The sequence below is a fragment of the Puntigrus tetrazona genome, chromosome 13 (assembly GCF_018831695.1).
Source record: "Puntigrus tetrazona isolate hp1 chromosome 13, ASM1883169v1, whole genome shotgun sequence".
NCBI classification, from domain to species: Eukaryota; Metazoa; Chordata; class Actinopteri; order Cypriniformes; family Cyprinidae; genus Puntigrus; species Puntigrus tetrazona.
Window position 1 is genome coordinate 12,575,681 of NC_056711.1, and position 21,610 is coordinate 12,597,290.

General features: G+C 36.1%; 5 protein-coding genes across 7 annotated transcripts; 1 reads left to right on the top strand and 4 right to left on the bottom strand.

Annotated features, from left to right (window-relative positions):
* Positions 1-4,467: 4,467 nt before the first annotated feature.
* On the bottom strand, positions 4,468-10,785 carry snx5 (sorting nexin 5). The gene is made up of 13 exons (XM_043255073.1): positions 10,631-10,785; positions 9,940-10,044; positions 9,677-9,787; positions 9,368-9,489; positions 9,132-9,255; positions 8,567-8,662; positions 8,356-8,461; positions 8,174-8,249; positions 8,037-8,076; positions 7,871-7,957; positions 6,606-6,765; positions 6,245-6,330; positions 4,468-5,801 (listed from the first exon to the last, which is right to left on the bottom strand). Exons 1-13 carry the CDS (start codon positions 10,664-10,666, stop codon positions 5,751-5,753), a joined length of 1,200 nt encoding a protein of 399 aa, XP_043111008.1. The 5' UTR covers positions 10,667-10,785; the 3' UTR covers positions 4,468-5,750.
* A 420-nt stretch (positions 10,786-11,205) lies between these two features.
* On the top strand, positions 11,206-13,318 carry mgme1 (mitochondrial genome maintenance exonuclease 1). Of its 3 annotated transcripts, XR_006252318.1 has the most exons (5): positions 11,206-11,915; positions 11,993-12,215; positions 12,330-12,462; positions 12,541-12,648; positions 13,035-13,173. XR_006252318.1 is itself a non-coding variant. In XM_043255084.1 (4 exons), the coding sequence occupies exons 1-4, from the start codon at positions 11,390-11,392 to the stop codon at positions 12,571-12,573; spliced, it is 915 nt and encodes a 304-aa protein (XP_043111019.1). In that variant the 5' UTR covers positions 11,206-11,389; the 3' UTR covers positions 12,574-12,651. The 3 variants fall into 3 exon arrangements, 2 of the variants coding, with proteins under 2 accessions (XP_043111019.1, XP_043111018.1); XM_043255084.1 differs by lacking the exon at positions 13,035-13,173 and having other exon boundaries at positions 12,541-12,651; XM_043255083.1 differs by lacking the exon at positions 12,541-12,648 and having other exon boundaries at positions 11,207-11,915; positions 13,035-13,318.
* On the bottom strand, positions 13,264-15,673 carry si:dkey-76k16.6 (uncharacterized protein LOC566817 homolog). Its single transcript, XM_043255088.1, has 5 exons — positions 15,432-15,673; positions 15,144-15,260; positions 14,944-15,052; positions 14,728-14,854; positions 13,264-13,775 (listed from the first exon to the last, which is right to left on the bottom strand). The coding sequence occupies exons 1-5, from the start codon at positions 15,504-15,506 to the stop codon at positions 13,379-13,381; spliced, it is 825 nt and encodes a 274-aa protein (XP_043111023.1). The 5' UTR covers positions 15,507-15,673; the 3' UTR covers positions 13,264-13,378.
* A 599-nt stretch (positions 15,674-16,272) lies between these two features.
* si:dkey-76k16.5 (uncharacterized protein LOC566887 homolog) lies at positions 16,273-18,450 on the bottom strand. Its single transcript, XM_043255087.1, has 5 exons — positions 18,225-18,450; positions 18,031-18,138; positions 17,824-17,944; positions 17,617-17,746; positions 16,273-17,522 (listed from the first exon to the last, which is right to left on the bottom strand). Exons 1-5 carry the CDS (start codon positions 18,297-18,299, stop codon positions 17,123-17,125), a joined length of 834 nt encoding a protein of 277 aa, XP_043111022.1. The 5' UTR covers positions 18,300-18,450; the 3' UTR covers positions 16,273-17,122.
* A 1,795-nt stretch (positions 18,451-20,245) lies between these two features.
* LOC122356414 (cystatin-like) lies at positions 20,246-21,610 on the bottom strand. The gene is made up of 3 exons (XM_043255092.1): positions 21,287-21,610; positions 20,693-20,803; positions 20,246-20,587 (listed from the first exon to the last, which is right to left on the bottom strand). Exons 1-3 carry the CDS (start codon positions 21,485-21,487, stop codon positions 20,507-20,509), a joined length of 393 nt encoding a protein of 130 aa, XP_043111027.1. The 5' UTR covers positions 21,488-21,610; the 3' UTR covers positions 20,246-20,506.

Genomic DNA, 21,610 nt, shown 5'->3' on the forward strand with positions numbered 1-21,610 from the left:
TTAAAATCCAGCTTCAAGGAAACTATTTCAGATTCATTAACTACCATTTCATTCATATGAGACTATGTGTAATGTGTAAGTGAAGATGTGAATTGTTTATTGCTAATATTCTTTAAAATCAACATAAGATAAGTCAGTATTTATTTTCTTTATCCTTATTTGCATTAAGCTTATATCATTAATTTACTTTTGAAAGGTATTCTTTGGTGTGGTTGTGTTGTGATAGGTGTGTGGTTCAACATTCATTTGTTTAGCAGCGGGTGTGGTTTCCACAATGTACTAGAACATCAGTAGAAATGTTTTTAAATATTTAAACATTTAAATGTTATACACATTTTATTATTTAATTGTAAAAATCATGAATGAGGCTTTAAGACATATCATGCTTTGTAGGATTCAAACGCACATCACTGTACACTTTAGAGCAGATTTCAAAAGTGAACTAAAGTTTACTTTAAAGGAGTGGATGCACACATTCCACATTCATTTGTTTATTGTGTATTAGATTGGTGTAATATTACTCACTGAATCGTATCGAACAAGAGGGCGTTGAAAGATATATACAGTAAAGCAGATTTAGTGCGTCATTTCCCACCTTCTTGCCTCTCCTAACAAACACAAGTAATTTCCGGCATGCTTTCATTTAATTACTATTGAGCTGAAATGTCTTCATTGTTATTTTCTATATAATCTCAGACTATTCTTTGGTAGTTGCACGAATTGCTGAATGTTATACGCATTATTTTCACATAATGTTCACACATTATTTTCTTCAGTGGCATTATCCTTTAAGACTGTTCAACCTGCAAATGTATAACACATCACACATTTGTAAATTTCTATTACAATACAGCTAAATCCATTTTGCTCAGATCTATAAAATAAGCATGTCCAAACATATATTAATTCATTATTTTCAAAACTGGATAAAAAAGAGTGACCAAAAAATGCATTGCTTCATAACAGTCTTGAATTTGACGACAGGTGCCACATGAAGGTAGATGCTAAAAAAACTGTCATGAAACTGTTTTTTGATATTACTGCTGACTCATGAATTTATCGGTCAGCCATTCGAGGTCAAGTCAACGTGGTCTGTTTGCTTAGTCAGTGAGAAAGTCAGAGCTACGGTTCACATTAAATGCAACATTAAATCATGCTGGAATCAAAAATCGAATAAATATTCTAAAAAATAAATGTTCTAATTTTCCAAAAAGTACAATACAAACAGAACAATGTTTGCTATGTTGGTTAGTCAAGTGCACAGATGGAGCCCAGAACATTATATAACCTATAAATGGCTGCATGTGGCTAGTTTCTCAGCTGTTACTGCAATGTTTGATGTCTGTAGAGCAAACAAAACTGCTTCTCCAACTTTATCAAGAGAGGTGGACAAACTGCTCTGCTTTTTCAAGGTATATAAAAGCACACTATATACATTTTTCAGAATCATATATCCGGATTTCTGTTGTTTTTGTACTGAGTTTCAATCACATTATTTAAGAAGTGTTCATTTAGTGTTCCAGGTTCGTTATTATTAATTTTTGTATGCATTTATTTATGTATTTAATTATTTATTTATTTACACTTTTACTTGTATCTAATATGTACTTGGATCGAACACCCTGAAGCAGACACAGCAGTGCCAAGAGCATGCTCTTATCTAACCACTCGATGGACTGAACACAAGGGAATCAGAGCAGATGCTCTCCCTGAATCCAGAGAATATCCTCCTTTCGGAGCACTTTCAGCATCTGAGTCTCTAACTGTTTATACTGCCTGGCCAAAAAACATTCAAATCCTTATTGAAACAGACTCACTTTCAACTTCACCGTGGTCTCTTTCTTTTATCTATGTTGTGTTAACACAACTAAAAAAGAAGTACAAATATTAACCTGTCAGTCAACAATCACTTATCGGTCAACAAAGAAGTAACTTTACATAGATCAAGTTCCAAAACGAAATGATCTATTATCTTCACAGTTTTACCTGAGGCTATTTTTAAATGATTTATTGCATTTTTCACTTATATATTCACAGCCTTTCTTTCTTTAAAAAAATGAGCTTAAATTCCAGATGTGGTGAGTTGTGTTGCTCTTGCCATCTTCTGTTATGTGCAGGTGCAGTGCATGACACAGGACAAGGCACTCTGACCCAGAATTCTGACATGTGATTGGGTAATCCAAAGACAATCTTGAAACTCTGTAGGAAAGTAGGTCCGTAAAATGATTTTTAGATTGTGGTTAAAAGGAAACTGGGACAGAAGTATATAAAGATTTAATGGCATTGTAAGAGCATAATGAAAGTCTAGTATGACTGGAAAGTGGGTGGAAATGTATTGGATGACCCACTTAACATCTTATATTTCTGTTTCAGCTGCTCAACTTTGTATTGTATATGTAAGAGAGAATGTATGTTGAGCTCGTACACTTCCCTTCAGGGTCCAGATCGACCTGTGTGGGATTGCTTTGGTATCATGATGGACAGACTGACATTATTCTCATTTTAATTAAAACTACTGTCCAAATAAATGAATGGACACGAAATTCCTATGTTTTTTTTTTGAGAATTTGTTCACCAATAAGTTACATAAAACATGCGAAACTAAAAAGGTAAACATGCTACAGTAAAAAAAGGAAATTGATAACAGTAAGTTATCTTACTATGCAGGGAAAAAGTGCAATAGATTACATTTTATGTAATTTTACAGCAAAATACTGGTAAAAGTCCAGTTTTTGGAACTAACAAGGAAATAAGTAAAGTCATCTTATAATTTAGTGCAAAATGACATTCTCAGAATTCTCCACGACACGTAAAATTTGGTATAGTTTTCGTTATTAGTTATGTATAGCATTAAATGTTACAACTCATGTTGTTTAAGGAATGTTTATTATATTATTTAGTGCAATGTATTACCATGATGGTGTTTTGTGCTTGTGTGTATGACACTGTGCACAACGTAGCCTATATATTATTATTTACCTCAGTTTAAAGGTTATTTGCAATGAACTTTGCTTCTTACAATGGCTTTTTCCTTACAACCTGTATCACTATAGTGGTATATATGCTATAGGGTACAAATCAGATATTAGTAGCAGCTTGGCCTTGACTTTTCACCAGAAAATGCTGTAAGATTTACCAGATTAAAATGCTTTTGTTGTTTTGTAAGCGGTAAAATTGACAGGTTATTCAGTAAATATGTACACATTTTTACTGTGCTGTTATAGAATTATTCTGGTAAAGAAAGTGTCCTTTTTTTTCTCTGATTATCAGTTGAGAGGTATTGAAATGTGGTGGGAGGTATTTAAATGGTGGAAAAAAAGAAAAGAAAAAGAAGACCATAAAGTTATTCATCCATGTTCACGTCTGATCACAACGCTGGATGGCCTCCAGATATGCAGTAGAGGAGCTCTACACTTATGTACAAATATTTAAATGCGAAACCACAAAATTTCCACGTCAACTGCTGACATCAATCAGATCTATTGTGGTTTGGAAGAGCTGACCCACATTCTGACTGTGATGTGTTAGGATCCATTTTTCTTCATGTTTGACTTTTTCTTCACATTTGACAAATTAAACTTTTTTTGTTTGTTTGTTTGTTTTGGCAGAGCATGGCATTTTGGTGTACCATCAAATTCTTTTTTGCACATTTTTGCATCAGCACATAGACGTTTGGCCAGTCACGATGAGTCACATTACGTTACATGACTGCACAATCGCGATCACCTTAATGGAAAAAGAGGCTAGGCTATTACAGTATAAATGGATAAATTCGAAACAAGGAAGGTCTGGTAGAAAGCCCCTTCCCTATAACTATAATGTCATTAACAATCATGAGCTAATCGTTACCATTTCGCCTTGTTACAGCCAGCATGTTGCTGAAAATCCTTTCATAGCAAGACAAATACTTTCAGAAACAGGCAGATAATTATGTCTCTGGGAACAGTTGTTCATGAGGTATGAGTTACAGTCAGAAGACCTGAAGTTTAGAGGCCAATGACAGGGAAATATTATCAGAATGGAGAAGTAACAAGTTCCTCTTCTCATCGACAGAAAAATACGAATCAGTGGATAATGTACTGATCCCTATATACAGCCAAAAAATAGACAGCAACTCCAGATCCAAACGGAAGGAAGGCACTGGACAAAAAAAAAAATTAAATCAATGTAAATCAAGTCAGTAGATGTGTATTCATCCCATTAAATGATCTCAAGCCTCGAAAGAGTCTATTAAAGCTTCCCCAAAAGCCACTGGTAAACAGCTATTGCTTCTTTTGTACTGCAAGATTGTGTCTTAATATGATGCCTGATAGCATTTCTCACAGCAAGCAATCAATAAGTGACACGTCATTGAAATTCATAATCACTACTACCCTCTGGTGGAAAAAGAACATATTCAAACCATTAATAACCGATATGCCTCAGCATCTCTTCAAAAACAGGTTAAACACATAAAAAGCCACAAAATGGGAAAGCAGGGCATATTTATTTTCATTATTGCAAGCTCTCATAAAAATGATGACAGTCCATGTGAAAAAACTTTTTAATCTATACAATCATTTATAAAAGTTGTCTTCACTGAGACATGATTGTAATAGTGCTTTTACAAAACATAATCTCCATAATAAGTAACATTTTTTTGTGGTTTAACATCAAACTGAATTTTACACATATTTTGGTCCAGTTTAAACTTAGCAAGTCTTACACTGTTAGTAACAACATCGAGAGAAAACATTTAGTCAAGTAAAAAAATACATTTGAATAAGGAATGTTGATTTATATTTATTAGTGAAAGGGTTTGAAGGCTAACCATGAAAATGAATTAACTAAAAATTAAACAGGTGGCATTTTTCACAATGTTAGTCTTCAGAAGAGGATGAGGTAAGGGGAAACATGCAGCTCGCTTGAGGGAAACAGTTTCTTGTTAACACATAAATGGAAGCACGATCTTATTCAAAAACTCTGGATTGCACAATCTACTAACAGTAACTGAAAATTGACAACGATTCACCCAAACACACTAAATGGGGACAAAAGAATTCGTCTACAATTTAAAACAAAAATAAACAGTGCTGATTTTGATCCAGGCAAAAGGTAATTTGAAAGTATTTGATGGTAAATTAATTTCAACATTCCCTTACATTTTTATCTAGTAATCTTTGACACTGGGTTGTGTCTTCAGTCTGAACTAAACAGAAAAATGTGAAACAAATTATGAAAAAAAAAAAAAGAAATGCATCAGCTTTCCAGTGTGACAGAAAAATGAAGATATATCACATTTATAAAAAAGGTACAAAATTGTGTTCCAAAAAAAAAAAAAACCTAATCGCTGAAATTATGCACTTTCTCTTCTTCTGTCACTGGTGATATTTATCAGTCTGCATAATCCTAGCTAAAATATCTCATCTTGCAAAACTTGGAATACTTAAAAAAAAAAAAAAGAAAAAGAAAAGGATGCTAACACACACATTGTGTTATCGATAATTCAAATAATCGGGGGCTTTTGGGTGATGTCATGGTCATTGCCCTCAGTTTGGTGGCAAGATACTGGCAGTAAAAGGAGAATGAGTGAAGAAAAACAATAAGTGTAAACATGGTAGGGACGTTGCTGGTAGTGGCTCTTTTTCACGATTTGGAGATGTTACAGAACCACATTTAAGACATCTGAAGTAGGTGCATTCAGGTTCCCCTCTAATGGGTTGGTAACAATGTAAGGAGCTCAAGATGATCCAGTGACCTCATCGTGTGGGTCAGTTGTTATTGAGGATCTCAATGCTGCCCTGCAGAAGGGACATGCTGTTCTGTAGTGAGTGAACAGAAGAGACAGCACAACAGAGAGAAGAGAGAACAGATGGAACAAAATTAACCAAAAAAAAATAACATTAAAAAACATAACATTAAAAACACAAATGTGATTTTTATATATATATATATATATATATATATATAAAATTATATATATATATATATATATATATATATATATATATATATATATATATATATATATATATATATATATCACATTTGTGTTTTTAATGTTATGTTTAACAAGGATGTATTTATTTGGTATACAAATAATTACTAGAGAATCTTACCCCAATCTACTGAACATGCACTTATATTTAATGTAAAATTTAAATAAAGACACTTCCAGTCTTGGAAAGCACATTTTTTAAATGTTCTCATATTACCAGGTTTTCCATAAGAACCCGAACCTGTTCCTGAACTTCAACCTTCTCACCTTGGCATGTTTTATTTCCAGCTCAGTCATCTCGATCAAGTTTTTACGGAAGGCTATTACACGCCTCGCCTTGAAGCTGGTGAGCTCTATAAAAGACAGTAAATCAATGTTACCAAGTAATTAAAGACTTCACAACAGTTTTAACAACTTTCTTCAAAATGTCTTTGAACGTGACCGTCTTACCAGGCACAATGGTAATAGTTCACAGATATCTCCTTGCAGGATTTAAACCTACAATCTTTTGGCTACCAGCCCAGATCTATAATCACCATTTTGACTCTTTATATACTATGAACTCTGATCATCAGAGTAATTCATTAAATATATTATTAAATAAAATGAAATGTCGATTGTACAACACCTTTCTTGCCGGACTCGGAGAGCTTGTCAAACTTCTGCAGACACTGCTTCTGGTTCTCCTCAGCCTGTGCGATGTCCTTACCCTTCAGACGAGCCTTGTCAAGAGCTTTATTGGAGTTCTCGTAATCAGCAAGTGCCCGCGCACGTCTATACAACAGGTCCTAAAGGAAGGAATGGAATGCGTTAATGCTCAACCTGTAATCAGGATAAAACGACCGTTATTAGTGCGGTTTGTGAATGACCCAGTGTGGTCAGCCAAATGCGGGCACTTTTTAAACAGTTGCAGGCAAAGCAACAGTATATAATGTTTTAGATTAAAAAGAAATTGTGTTGCTATTAGAACCTGTAGTGTACACTTGAAGAACAATGCACATGTATCACTGAGCAGCTGGTAAAACTGGAGCGTTAAAGGTTTAGTTCATCCCAAAATGAAAATTCTGTCCTTATTACTGTCATTTCAAACCTATAAGACCTTCATTCATCTTCGGAGCACAAATAAACATCAGAGAGCCATCTTCATAGACAGAAACATGAAACGTAGTAAAAACATTGGTAAAACAGTCCATGTGACATTAGTGGCTCAACTTAGTGGCGACACTAGGAAAATAATTTTTTTTATGCACAAAGAAAACAAAAATAACATTATTTACTCAAACATTCTTCACTGCTGAATTACGTTTTAGGCCGTTTTGGAGAGAACCGCAACGCATGCCTACGCTTTAACATATTTGACTAAAATTTTAAATATTTGCATTACATCTGTGGTTGTTTACGCCTAGGTGAAACCACATGTATGTGTTGTGATAATCGCTAAATTGGCAGAAGATGAAACACAGGGAAGAAGACTGGTAAAAGATAGTTATTTTGGGGGGGGTTTTGCACAAAAAAGGTATGCTCCTAGCCACTGATGTCACATGGACTGTTTTTCTGACGTATTTACTACGTTTCTGGATCTGGGATAATTTCAGCTGTATTGCTTTCATCAAAAATATCTTCATTTGTGTTCTGAAGATGAACAAAGGTTTAACAGGTTTGGAATGACATGAGAGTGAGTAAGTAATGACAGAATTTTCATTTTGGGGTAAACTAACCCTTTAAATACACAGATCTGGTGGGCAAAAATGTGCATCGTCCACACTACAATGACTCCTTTCTGGAAATAACTATAAAACATACAAATCTAATACATCGGTTTGAATTATACAACCAGATGTATGTAACCAATGTAGCATTATATGACTGAAATAACAAACAGGAAGGTATCACCTTAGCAGCCTGGATGTCCCTTGTGTAGTATCTCAACAATTCTGTCAGCTTGAGCTCCTGATCCGATGCCACCCTGTCTTCCAATTTCTGCAAAACACAGACACAGATCACTTATGATCCTATGAAAGCAAATAAAAATAAAGTAAGGTCCTATACAGATACTCACTCTAAGCTTTTCAAACACTTCAGAACATTTTTCTAAGTGCCTGAAAGGAGAAATAAGTTTTAGTAAAAACTATTGTTTAAAATGTAAAATTTTAAAATTTTTCTGACTTTAAAATACAAATATAAGACATTTCTCACTTTTTAAAGACAGTGTTGTTGTCTGAAGCAATGCTGTTTAGAGCCCCGGAAATGTGGTTATAATCATCAGCAACATCTTAGAAAAGAAAGACAATGATTTTATGAACAATAATGTCTTTTAGAATTAACAAAGAGCTAAAATACTTGCAGCCAGTTGATTCAATTGGATGAAATAATCTCACTTTTGTGTGAACGCGTCATTTTCTCAGCCTTAGCTGTGGCATCTTTGATTTTAGTGGAATAATCCAACAGAAAAGTCTTCTCCTGTTCAAAAAACTCATCAACCTCCTGCAATAAGAAAGATACAGAAGTGACATATGATGATATTAGACAGAACATTGCTGCCTTGTGTGATACCAATAAAGACACACCCACAGAGAGTTGAACACTGACCTTGACCCCTGAGATGAGGACCTCATCAGCACTCTTTACCATGTTCTTAAAGAACCCTCCAAACATTTCCTTGGCATTTTTCCTCCTCACGCTGAGCTAAACAACACATGAGAAGAGGATTACAGAGTCAAGCACAATATGAACCAATCAGAAGACAGAAACATAGTGTGCACTCTTTATCGCCACTGGCTGAGATCCAAGGAGGTCACTTGCCTTTGTTATCAGCATAACTAACACTTATCAGTGCAATACAAGACTTACGAGTTTTGGCTTAAAGAGTTTAAAGATAGTTTATATAAATATCAGCAAAAACAGTTGTCCAGTCAAAGACAGTTTTTGAGCTGAACTAAGCAGGAAGTGGCCCTCAGAGTAATATCCTCTCATCTCCTCCCCCGATATCTTCTGCGCTCATCCTCCACTCTCTCTCTTTCTCTCTCTATTTGTGTATAAACTGCCAACTTTGCAGCTTTGCAGGAAATGAGCATTGCCAACAGTCCCTCTCACTGTCTCTCTCTTTCCTGGTCTGGGAAGAATAGGACTGTACAAGACAAAACGGAAGACTCACATCCTGGTCATATTCCAGGAATATCTGGAAGTTTCTGTCCTTTCTGAAGATGGGGTGGGAGGAGAGTCTCTGAAGAAAAACTTCATGAACCTGCACAGTCTTCTTAAAAACAGCAAGATATTCCCTGCAAGGATACAATATATAATTTTAAATGTCAGTAATGCCACAACGATGTGCAAAAAAATAAAAAATAAATCAAATAAAAATCTAAAAATATAATTTATAATTAAACTCACGCCTCAAGTTCCTGTTTCATTTTGGCATATTCCTCCTTTGTCATGCTAGATTCCCCCTCTCCCAATTTATGCATCTTCTCCCGAGGACCCTCAAAGTCAGGTTTTGGTGGGGCAGGAGGAATCTAAGGAATATGGTAAATGCAAGACAATTCCATTCAGTTCAAGACTTTGCGGCAGTTCCAACAGTCTACAACGCAGACTGATGGTCAGTAGAGAAACCTTGTGGTTTTCATGTTGGCCGACAGAATGCCTGTTGCTGATGATGAGCTTTCATAAATCTAGACAGTATGAATATAGGTTTTAACTTACAATGAGGCCAGCGTATTCCTCAGTCTCCACGATTGTCTCATGAAGCCAGATGAAATCTTCATGCTGTCGTGGCACAGAAAAATCCGGCTTCTGAAAGGAACTAAGTGTGGTCTGAGAGGAAGTGAAGAGCAAATCGACACCTTGAGTCAAAGATATACTGTCTTCCACTACTATAGATCATGGTAAGTTACACTATAAAATACACTTATGTGGGCAGGTAACTGAATTATTTGAATGATTATAGATATGATCTGTTGTCTCACCTTGGTATGGACGGTGAATTTGACTTTATCACGTTCACAGAGGGCATCCGGGATATCAATAACGAGAGATGCATCATTGTTCAAGTCGACTGATACAGAACGCACCTATATAAAACACGATATGTTGAAAACAATCTTCTTTAGACAAAACAAGAAGAGAGCTTTAAACTAAGACTGAGAACTATAGTTATGTTATGTACAGTCTGTCTTTTGAACAGTCTCGGTGGGAAAATAAAAACGCTAAAATAGTTTATTCTGGTGTCTGTGCTTATTAACTCATGAGCTCTGTTCAAAAACCATAATAGCAAAAACGTGTTCAGTCATCTATCTAACAAACCGTAGTTTGGAAAAAGAGTTCAGAAAATGAAATTTCCTCAAATATTTTCGGCGGAAACGAGAACAACAAATACAATACAACTAACGTTAACGTGCTAAAGTATAACAGTCACATCTAAAACAATATAATCATTGTAGATAGATCTGATACGACGACTATTTTTACTCTGTTTTGTAGTTACTGAGGAACAGCTAGTAAAGAGTTAATGCAAGGAGTGAGTGTGACAATCGTGCGATTACTCACTATAAAGTGCAAACAGAGCTGGGCGTTTAGTATGCAACCGAGCAAAATTACTGCATAAAACAACAATTAATAAGCTTTATCTTTACAATAGACACATGTAACAACACTTACCTTCTCCTTATCATTGTCCTCTGAGATAGATGTCATGTTCAGGAAATCTTTCGCTTATTTTATCGTCTCTGGGTTGTACATTAAACTGTACTTTTAACTTTTCAGCAGCTCGCTGCTCTTCCCTCTCCCCTTTCGCCTGTCACTGTTCACATCCGGCTCGAATATTTTTCTGGTAGCACGTCAAAATAAAAGTCTTTAGAACCTTAAATGATAATGTTTTGTCAAAACCCCGTGAAAAGGAGAAAAAAATATCACACAACCAATTTACAAGTATTTAACGTCTATATAATAACCATATGTTATGACGTTTAAGAAGCTATTGTGTACAGGTGCTTAACAGTTGTGACCACCATGTGGTACTAAAGTGTTGAAAAGCTTCGACTGATAACAATACAATTGTTTTATTTTGAAATGTGAGCCAAAATACATATTTATACATACCTCACACTTGACTGTCAGTATAATTCTAGGCTGTTTTAAAACCTATATCAAAAAGTTGCATTGTGGGAAATTGTGTTTTATGGGAACGTTTTAAACGTACGTTCGATGCAGTTCGAAATACAATTCCCATAATTCCCCAGTAGATCCAGTTCAAATTGCGGTCCATTTGAAATACCGGAATGTAACAACCGCATGATGGCTCACGTTAATCCACTCCTAAGCTGTTTGGTTTGTTTATTTTAATTTATATGTCCGTTTTCCAAAGCATAGGCAAATAGCCGTAACAATTACTACAGAAGCAGGATAAGGACACCACTTATGGCGATGACAATGCAATTATTGAAGCTGGTGATTCAACGCAAGTGTGTGAGATCAATGGGCTTCCCCTCTGGTCAGTTCTCGCGTGTGGACAACTTTTCAGCCAGCTGTCAATGGCGAGCACGCAAAAAGGTCAGTCAGTACAGCACAGTGGACACAGAGCGGTACTCATCTCTGGTACGAGAGGTGTTGTCGTTAAAAATCAGCTCCCAGACTCCTGAAAGCATCGAGGACGAAGACTACGAGCTGTACGGACCTATAATAAGATCCAGACCGCCTTCACAACAGTCCAAAGCACCTAAAAACCTGCATCCACTGTTAAATGAAGCCAAAGGTCAGTCGGAGTATGTTCCGGGACCTTTGGCTCGTATAACATTACAGAGAGACTCTAATAACACATCTATACCCAGTGTGACCCGAATTCTTCAGAACACCATGCCTCCTGACCAAGCCTTTTACCTGGAAAGGTGGAAGAGAAGGATGATTGCTGAACTCGGAGAGGAAGGGTTTCGAGAATACAGCTCGAGTAAGAATAATATTTTTTCTACCATTATTGCTTTTTAAAAGAATAACACCTTCTAATTCGTCTGTGTGATGTTTTAGACCTTTTCAGACAAGGAAAGTTGTTCCATGCTGCTATTGAGGACACTTTTACTCAGGATACCCCTGCTAAGGAGGACCATGAATGTCCAGAGGAGGTGTCTGGATATATAGAGAGTGTATCTAATGTGTTGAATGATATAACAGGAGTGAGAGCTATTGAGAGTGTTGTGCATCATTCTGCATTACGTTACCTTGGCATTGTAGATTGTGTTGCAGAATACAGGTGAGATTAATTTAATTGTTAAGTATATCTTATGAATGTATGTATGATGTGTGTATATATATATATATATATTTTGTCGTTTTGAATTTTAAACTCTCATCTTCTTTCCTTCAGAGGTTCACTGTGTGTCATTGATTGGAAGACCTCAGAAAAGCCTAAGCCCTTCCTTCACCAAACTTACGACAATCCATTACAAGTAGCTGCGTACATTGGAGCTTTGAACTGTGACCACAACTACAACTACCAGGTAAACATCACTACAACGCATTTTACAACATTTCACATGCCCCAGTATCTTGAATTTTGTGTAAAACTGCATTTATAGATTCGCTGCTCTGCATCATATTTGTCAACCTAATGAAATGCAAGATGACATACAAGTATGGGGCCTGGGCCAGTTAGAGTCAGTAAGAGAAATGGACATATTCAGCATGTATGTATTAAATTTATCAAATGTAAATGAAAATAATAGAATAATAATAAAAACATCCCTTTGAACATTATCACAGAATCCTGAAAATCTCAGTTTCCATACAAATATGAATGGTAAACAGCACAACTGTTTCCAGTTTTGGTAATTAGAAATATTTCTTACACTTTTGTCTGACCATCTGAGATGGATTGTAATACTGGGTATTACAAATGGATTGCAGAAGTTTTCTTCTCTACCTTGCTTCCTAATCTACCTGACTGGAGGCGTTTTATGATTATTATTGGCTGCTTTATAGATTTCTTTCGTTCCTCTTTTGTAAGTTGCTTTGAATAAAATCATATGTTAAATGCATACATGTATTCTTCACTTATGTCATTTATGTACAGGTAAAAAACGGCTTAATTGTGGTGGCCTACAAAGATGGATCACCCGCACATGCTCACTTCCTGAACTCAGAGCAGATTATGCCATTCTGGAAGAAATGGCTGCTTCGACTAGAAGAATATGCAGAAAAATAAGATGCCTTTACCTAGTATAACAAATCTAGCTGATGCTACACAATGTGTAGGTTGACTGTACTTTTTTTATATTTGATACAAAAAATACACGATTGTATTATACACATTTTATTAATTTGTTTTATTGAAATAAATCTGTTATTTTTGTTGTTGTTGATGGTGGCCTTGTGGATGTTTTTAAATGTGACAAAAAAATTGAAAATAGGACCTAATTACAAATCATTCATGATAAACCAGGCTGCCCTGTAATCCAGTTCTTCTGTGAAACCCAGGCTCGTAAAGAGTCTGTAGGATAAATGGTTTTCTTCCTCTATAAAACAGTACACCGGGTAACCCTGAGAGTAGAGTCTCTTTGACATAACGGTGACCAGTGCTTTTGCATAGCCTTTTCCTCTGTGTTCTGGAAGTGTGTACAGCATTCCCAGTGCGCAAGAAGCATAAGTTAAAATCCAGGCTATCGGTTGATCATTCGAGTCCAGGACGCAACAAGAGGGGAAGTTCAAAATCATATTCTTAATCATTAGTTTGCTGTCTTCACAGCCAAACTTCCAACTATGGTTTACTAACTCAAGATGAGACTCATTGAGGGAAGACAGCTTGAGTGATGAACTGTGGGGGGAAAAAAAATTATATTATCAAATGACTGCACGGCATTTTCTTAGCTATTTAGTATTTTGTGATTTCATAGTATAGACAATATGTTCCTCTATATTATACACAATTTCTACATGATACAACGACAGACACAGTGGGGGTCAGGCCTCGAGAGGCTTTTTATTAAACAATAAAATAAAAAAATTATATATATCAGGGAAGGGTCCATATATGTATACTATAGTGGGATGAGCTCTATATACGGGCGGGGTTTTCCATATACCCTTATTACCCACGAGACACCAGCTATATAGGCTAAATATACACGCCATGACCTGGCCGATACCACGCCCTCCTCTCGAACACACCCACTTTTGTCGGGAGCCTGGTGAAGGGCGGCGAATAAGGACGGGGTGATGGTGACAATAAAGAGGAGGGCAGCCCGACTCGTCACATTCTCCCCAAGCGTCAACCCCGTCAGGCGGTCGCCGCCCACGCAGGAGTGCTACCTTCCTCAACCAGGCTGTCGGAGTGGGCGGGGCAGGGATTCCTCTCGGAATTAGTATAGCCACGGGTATGACAGACTATCCCGCATTTTTATCCGCCTTGCCCGCATACTTTTTACATGATACGGGGAAAAAAAAATTTATTATTATATATATATATATATAATATATATATATATATATAGCCGACTCGCTACAATATATATATATATATATATATATATTCTGCGCTTTTTTAAGATGTAATTTTATTAAGTTTTGCTTTATCAATGACTACTTTATTGTGACTTTTTTGTAGACTACAAATATTTGTTATTTGTAAAATAACAATTTTGTAAAAATGTTTAGTTGCTGAGCTTGTAGTCAGTGGCATATTACTGCAATGTAGCTTGGCTTAAACTATGACCCGTCATAAAATGGTGTCTGAAGTGCGATGTTAATGATTAGCTCTTGTACTTCACCTATCACTGTGTAGGAGTTTTGATGGATCCCGATGAACCAACATGTAGCACACTGCTTCTTTTTTCATAGGCACACCTCTGTTTATTGCCAGGACTTCCAGCATCTTCTCGTGATGAAGCTCGGCGGCTTAAGACAGTTGACAAAGGAACAGGTGTTTCAGATTTTGAAAGATTTACACAAATGTAAAAAACTAACAAATAGGGAGATGCAGGTACCCAAGCAAATAAACATCTTCCAATCAACGACATCCGAATGTGCCAGCAGGTCTCTAAGGTAGACATCGTTTTTTGAAAACACGGTCAAGTCTTTGAAAAGGTCTCCCTTCTAAAATTGAATGAGTAAATATTGTTGAATATCTCATAAATCACTGCGAAACGTTTAACCAAGTATTCATGTTTCTTAATATATCTGGTACCTCACGGAATTCTGGTTTAATAAGTAAAACTCTGAACTCTGGCCACCGGTCAACAAACACGCTAACAGGATCAGCTCTCTGTCCATTCCTGTTGAGCTGGACAATGCATCCATACACCTGTGTATATTCAGGACAGGAAAAAAAAAAACAATACTAGATGTTTGCAAAAGGCTACAGAACATTAAAGAGTCACTTACTGCTATCGGTGAGAGTTAATTAGCGTGTAAAGCGTTCTATGAATTTTAAAGGTAACGCACTACTTTATACGATCAGTAAACCCTTTCAAACCTGCAGCGACTGTGGAAAGTAGTGTTTAAGATCTACTTCCAGGGTCTTCAGATCTTCTGTAGTCAGCTGACGCATTGCGAGTTGTCTTGCCTGGCGTCCGCGTGTCTCTCGTATTGAAAAGGCACTTAGACCCACAAAGATCCCCTGAGTAGAGAAGTAGGAAGGGGTTGAGGGTTATGTTATGTAAACGTTAAAGTTGAAGTCGTCATGCATTCATTCCTATAGTCCAGGTCATTCTGTACATCTGGAATGTAGCGCTACTAGCGCCCCCAAAAATAATAGTTTCGGTGTGTGTGTGTGTATATATATATATATATATATATATATATATATATATATATATATATATATATATATATATATATATATATATATATATATATATATATATATATATATATATATATATATATATATATATATATATATATAAGTAAATATTCTGCAGATAAAAGTTCTGTGGAACCATTAAAAATAATTACAATGTAATGTATTCAGTTATAATGAAGTGCATTTTGAAATTATATTTAAAATTAGCACTTTTCTCAAGCTCATATGTTTATGTTCCGTTATTTCACTTTAATGGCAATGAAAATATCCTATTCTTATCATATTTAAAGTGAAATGAAGCATAAAATAGGTTTTTCATTGAAAACTATGTATTACGATTAGGGATGATATGTTTGTATATTTATTATAATATAAATTATATTAATATAAATAGACATATTAATATATATATATATATATATATATATATATATATATATATATATATATATATATATATAGTATTTGTGTTTATTTACATAATAAATATAATAGAGAACAGAGACAGATATTATGCAAACAAAAACCTTTATTTTGTATGTGATTAATCATGATCAATCATTTGACAGCACTAATTAAGATGACACTGCAGCCACATAGTTTCCCTGCAAGCAAGATAAAAGTGCCTTGAGATTTATTTCACAACAGTGGCATATCTTCTGTCTGTCATGTAAATACTCTTGAGAAACAAAATAATTTTCAGCTAAAATAACTTCAGCTAAAATAACTTCGGATAGGATGTTCCCAGTTACTCAGCTTACAGACTGGTGGTTTGACCTCATTTTTACAGGGCCACTGCTGGCCAAATGGGTGCCCTAAGCATTAATGTATCATGCCCCCTCTCTCAAATATTATAAGTTAATAAACAAATTATTGTTATTCATAAATTACAGTTGTAGCTCTAGACAGTTAGCCTATGACTAGTTTTATTAATACAGTTATTTGATTGATTTTAGTCAAACATTCAGAAATAACACAAAAAATCACGGTTAATTTTTGTAATGTTCTAGAAATTATAGAGGCTGTAGCATTTCTAAAATAAACCTTTGTAAACTTTCTATCAGTTTACAAAAATGTTTACAAAAATATTAATCGCAGTCATGTTAGTCTCAGCTTCAGATTTCACATCCACGGTTCGATGGCTAAACCGTTAAAAAGTCGAAAGTTCGGTCTATGACAGACTAAAATCATGTTAATTCTCTATCTCTAGTGTAATATATACCTGAGTGAAAAAAGAAAAATATGTTGCCCATCAGGAATTGATTATTGTCCAGCCCTGATTAAAGATTACAAGGGAACATCCATAAAAAAAATCCCTTTTTTTTGAGTTTTGAAAGTGAACGAATACAAGAGTATTCAAACTAACAAAAAAATTCATGCCAGACAGCCCTGTAAGAGGGGTCCTCTGTAAAACCCAGGCTTTTAAATAGTTTGTAGGAAAGCGGATTGGATTCTTCAATGAAACAGAACACAGGATAGCCCTGAGAATGGAGCCTCTTTGCCATTATGGTCACCAGGGCTTTGGCATAGCCCTTTCCGCGATGCTCTGGCTGAGTGTACAACATCCCCAAGGCACAGTAATCATATACCAGCACCCAGCACACAGGCTCATTGTTTTCATCTGTAATGCAGCATGAGGGAAAATGTCTAATGAGATTCAGTATATTCCTGTAACTTTTGTCATCCCCACCAAATTTCCATGTCTTATTAACCAAATAGGCATGCGATTCATTGAGGACAGACAGTCTGGACTCAAGGTCACTGAGGAAGCAAGCAAAGGCATAAGGGAAAGTTTAAGCTTTTATTTAAATGTTTCATAATATGCAAACATAATTCAAAAGGCTTACCATCTTACCTGGTAATCAGTTCAGGTAAATGACTGGACTCGGTTAATGCCATAAGGTGTACAAAGGAAAATATTTTAATACCGACACCCCGAGAAGCAGCTACTTCCTTCAGCATCGGTGAATGACGTGCATCACATCCTAGAAATGAAAAAGAACTTGTATTCATTCAAATAATAATTAATATTAAGAACATTTTGGGTGTAAAGCAGTCATACCTCCTATTAGGAAGTTTGTGCTCCAGTCAATTGCATCTTCCACTTCAAGCATTGCTCTCAGGGCTTCTTCGTCTGTGCTGTATACAGTCACCTTTTTCAGAAAGCACTCTGCTGGATTGCCCTAAACGTTTAAGACATTAGTGTATTGACATTAAAGTGGTTTAGGACAAAGCTTCGAAACAGTTAAAGACCAACGTTGTTTCTCACATTTGGATCTGGTCGCACAATGATAGTGGTAAAAGCTGGCCACTTATCCACCACTACATCTAAACCGTGCGGTATCCCTCTGTTCATGGCGAAAAGAAATCCATAAACCTAAAAAAAAAAATCAGGCAATTGGTTCAGTGCGACCACATCAAGCGCTACGCCGTCCCTTAGACGTGAAACAGACCCATACTCACCTTTATGGATTTAGGCAGATGTGCATATAAAGTAGTCTCCGCTATTTTTAACTCATCTGAATGTAAAATTTTCATGTTTCAAAGTGGAATCAGTCTGTAAAACCTGTAGAGTGAATGTAGGTTCCCAGAAAGAGATCAAACACGTCTTTTCCAGATCAGATTTAGACGGAAGGTGAAAATGTAGGATAATATTTAACATAGGATGACCAGCCATTCAGTTTTGCCGGGCAAACTCCGGTTTTGAAGTCCTGGAGAAGGGTCTGGCTACAGACGTGCGCTTGTACGTTCAGACACCTGCGCTTCCGCTTCACTTGCAGTATAGAAATGTCTTTTATTATTTTTAATTATTATTTAATCGCTCAACATTTTTAAACAGTAGCCACATGGGAACTAAAATGTTGAGAGATTTAAATAAATAAATAAAAAAAATTATTATTTGAATTAAATTCAAATAAATAAATATACTGCAAATGACGTCACTAGCGGAAGCGCAGGTGTTTGAGAGCGCATGCCTGCGTCCTAATGTGTATATTTCCAAGCATAATTTTATATTATATTAGTTATTTTCAATACTTTTTAGGGTGGATAGTCTGCATATTGAGACACAGGGCATGTCTGCAGCCAGACCCGACCAATATATCCTGCTTTATACCAACAGAGGGCGCTACAAGCTACACTGATGAGTTTGTCGTACACAGAACATACTACTCTGAACTTCATATATTCACTGACCTCATTAACATGAAAATAACTGATTTTACCATACAATCGTGTGAGGGGGTTTCAATCACCATATGAGAAATTATGTTACTTGTTACAGTCAACATATAAAAAACGTCCACGGGTTTTTGCACAAACTTAAAACGTCTGTTAAATTATGTTAAAACTGCATCTAATCGCATGAAACAAATATGTAGTAATTTATAGCATATACTATAGTGTTTTAACTATACTATAGTAATTTGTTGTGGCAATTCTACTGCCTAGTTGCCGTGATAATATAACAACCAGCCTATAGTAGGCTAATATAAACAAATTAGTTTAACCAGGGCCATAGCTGTGGTTTGTGGGGCCCTGACGCAAGTTGTACCAGTGGGCGCTGTTGTATCATTTGTATGTTCGTAAAAATTAAATATACAATCAAACCAAAATGTCTAGTTTTTTTTTTCGAGGATGCTCTTCAAGACGGGTATTTTAGGCTTTCAAAACTTGCAAATGATAAGCTTTCGTAACGAAAGCAGTGGACCATTTGTGGCGGTACGGAAAAAATCCGTACCGGATCTTTCACCTTGCCCTCAATTAGGCGGAGGATAACGTAAGCCAATTATATAAAAGGCGAGGAAAAAAGCGGAAGTGAGCGCGCGCGTGGGAAGGAATTTGGTTCACTGCTGCAGTTTATGTTCTGGATTTTTCTTACGCATAGACCGGTGCGATCGCCAAAGAAACCACGACAGAATTGGTTCCGCATGATTCACAGAATCCCAGACGAGTTACCTGCAGCAGTTGTTTGGCCATCCCTCAAGCCGAGTGCTTCACAAAGGCAATACGCACACACACACACACACACACACACACACCCAAACATAGTCACCCCATTGGAAGACTTTTTTGTTCATTTGTTTTGGCACTGTAATATATATATATATAATATATATATATATATACGTTTCAACTTAAGTGTAAAACATAATTTAATTTTAGGGGCCGCCCTGAACTGTACTGAGCTCTTTTCAGGATGGCCTCAGCCACTGGGTTGAGATCGCCAGGGGCCCCCTCTCAACCATATAATCCACACCACACCACAATAAAACACAAATAAAAAATATAATTATGCCTTGGGATGTAACACTTATAACAAAGTTTGCTGTTGAATTACTGTTTTCTTTGTTCATGTAAATGCATAAAATAGTACACAGGTCCATAATAGGGTAACACAGTGTTCTCAGTCCTAGAATTTGTAATGTCAAGTCATTATGGCTTCCATAAAACATTTTACCAAATAAACACAGCACACAGACATATTGAGATTAACCATGGTTTATTAGTAAAGTAGGAAGTAATACAGAAACATGCATTTTATCATTTAGAAATTCCTACAAGTAGCTTTTTCGGAGCAATGGCTAATGAGATTACACAATTATGTGTTGATGATGTGTATGTTATCAAAAAATTGGTTTTTATCAAGAGCAAAGACTTAAGGTTTACCATTATTACCCATAGCAAGTACATTTTATTGCTGCATGAATGTTAAAAAAAGCTGTAAACTGCATTAAAAACAAGCTCTACTGCAGGCAGCTGTTTTCAAGGACTTTAATGTACTTTTTCCATGGCTGGCTCCAAACTGTTATTTTGCATGGAGTGACCTTGAAGGAAAAGATAAAAAGGGTCAATCTCTTATAACATGGAAATTAGGGGGGAAAACCTCCCAGAAAACCACAATACTGTAAATTACACACAGTGTGTCTTACCCTTGCAACACTGGGATCCTCATGAATGGCACACAGGGTTTCAACGTCACCCTTTCTGCAGCTGGTTCTGCCGATGTTCACATTGAAGATGTATTTCAGGCCAGACACAACCTAGATTGTCAACCAGAAACAAGTTCAGGCACAGCCGGGCCAAGCCTATGTATGTAACATACATCAACTTACTTCAAGTCCTTACCATACACATTACTATTACACCATTATAAAATCTGGAGAAATTTTTCAAAATTTAGTTTTAACAAATGTTTTAACATTTAGAATGTTTTTAATCCCTACATTATACCATGAGTCTTTATTTACAAGTAACTACAAATATTTATAATATAAAATATTCAAATTAATTAGCATTAAAACGTTTGTTAGACGTATACACCTCTTCGACTAATAGTAATACCGATTACTCCCTGTCTTGCACTAAATATGCCTGTTATGACAATAAAATCAGGTTTGACGACGATCATTATTCCGTCACGGTCACCATGACAGCGTTCTAGGAGGAACTTTATGACTGCGCGTGATTTAGTGACGATCCCCGCAGCTTAAACGATGACAAACCGAATAAACGTTAGATCTTACTTGTTTTTGGACACTGATGACCTCGGAAACCCGACTCTCAAACGCATCGTTGCTTTGTCTGTTGTAGTGGGCCACTGCGAACTGTAACGCATTCTGAGCTCCTTCATCTTCCATGTCTGTATCCATTAGGCCTCCGGTCATCCCAGCGTTCGCCACGGTCAAAATCATGGCCAAAAACGGCACAATCATCTTAAAATACATACTGAAACCGGGTTACTTGACTCACACTATGCTGATTCTTCCTTGTTATGTCGACAAACTGTAACCAAATTTGCTCGCCAAGATTATATAAACAACCGTCACACTGTAGCTCTGCGTTTAGGG

Excerpts from the sequence above, each read along its gene's own strand:
- si:dkey-76k16.5 (XM_043255087.1), bottom strand. The coding sequence starts at position 18,299 with ATGAAAATTTTACATTCAGATGAGTTAAAAATAGCGGAGACTACTTTA. Across the intron at positions 17,747-17,823 it reads CACAAACTTCCTAATAGGAG|GATGTGATGCACGTCATTCA; the intron begins GTATGACTGCTT and ends TTTCATTTCTAG. Across the intron at positions 17,523-17,616 it reads TTACCTGAACTGATTACCAG|TGACCTTGAGTCCAGACTGT; the intron begins GTAAGATGGTAA and ends TTGCTTCCTCAG.
- snx5 (XM_043255073.1), bottom strand. The coding sequence starts at position 10,666 with ATGACATCTATCTCAGAGGACAATGATAAGGAGAAG. Across the intron at positions 9,788-9,939 it reads AATTCACCGTCCATACCAAG|ACCACACTTAGTTCCTTTCA; the intron begins GTGAGACAACAG and ends ACTTCCTCTCAG. Across the intron at positions 9,256-9,367 it reads ATGAAACAGGAACTTGAGGC|GGAATATCTTGCTGTTTTTA; the intron begins GTGAGTTTAATT and ends GTATCCTTGCAG.
- LOC122356414 (XM_043255092.1), bottom strand. The coding sequence starts at position 21,487 with ATGTATTTTAAGATGATTGTGCCGTTTTTGGCCATGATTTTGACCGTG. Across the intron at positions 20,804-21,286 it reads TCATCAGTGTCCAAAAACAA|GTTGTGTCTGGCCTGAAATA; the intron begins GTAAGATCTAAC and ends TTGACAATCTAG. Across the intron at positions 20,588-20,692 it reads AGGATCCCAGTGTTGCAAGG|GTCACTCCATGCAAAATAAC; the intron begins GTAAGACACACT and ends TTTTCCTTCAAG.
- mgme1 (XM_043255083.1), top strand. The coding sequence starts at position 11,390 with ATGGCGATGACAATGCAATTATTGAAGCTGGTGATTCAACGCAAGTGT. Across the intron at positions 12,216-12,329 it reads GATTGTGTTGCAGAATACAG|AGGTTCACTGTGTGTCATTG; the intron begins GTGAGATTAATT and ends TCTTTCCTTCAG. Across the intron at positions 12,463-13,034 it reads ACCACAACTACAACTACCAG|GTAAAAAACGGCTTAATTGT; the intron begins GTAAACATCACT and ends ATTTATGTACAG.
- si:dkey-76k16.6 (XM_043255088.1), bottom strand. The coding sequence starts at position 15,506 with ATGCGTCAGCTGACTACAGAAGATCTGAAGACCCTGGAAGTAGATCTT. Across the intron at positions 15,053-15,143 it reads TTAAACCAGAATTCCGTGAG|AAGGGAGACCTTTTCAAAGA; the intron begins GTACCAGATATA and ends ATTCAATTTTAG. Across the intron at positions 14,855-14,943 it reads GAAGATGTTTATTTGCTTGG|CCGCCGAGCTTCATCACGAG; the intron begins GTACCTGCATCT and ends AACTGTCTTAAG.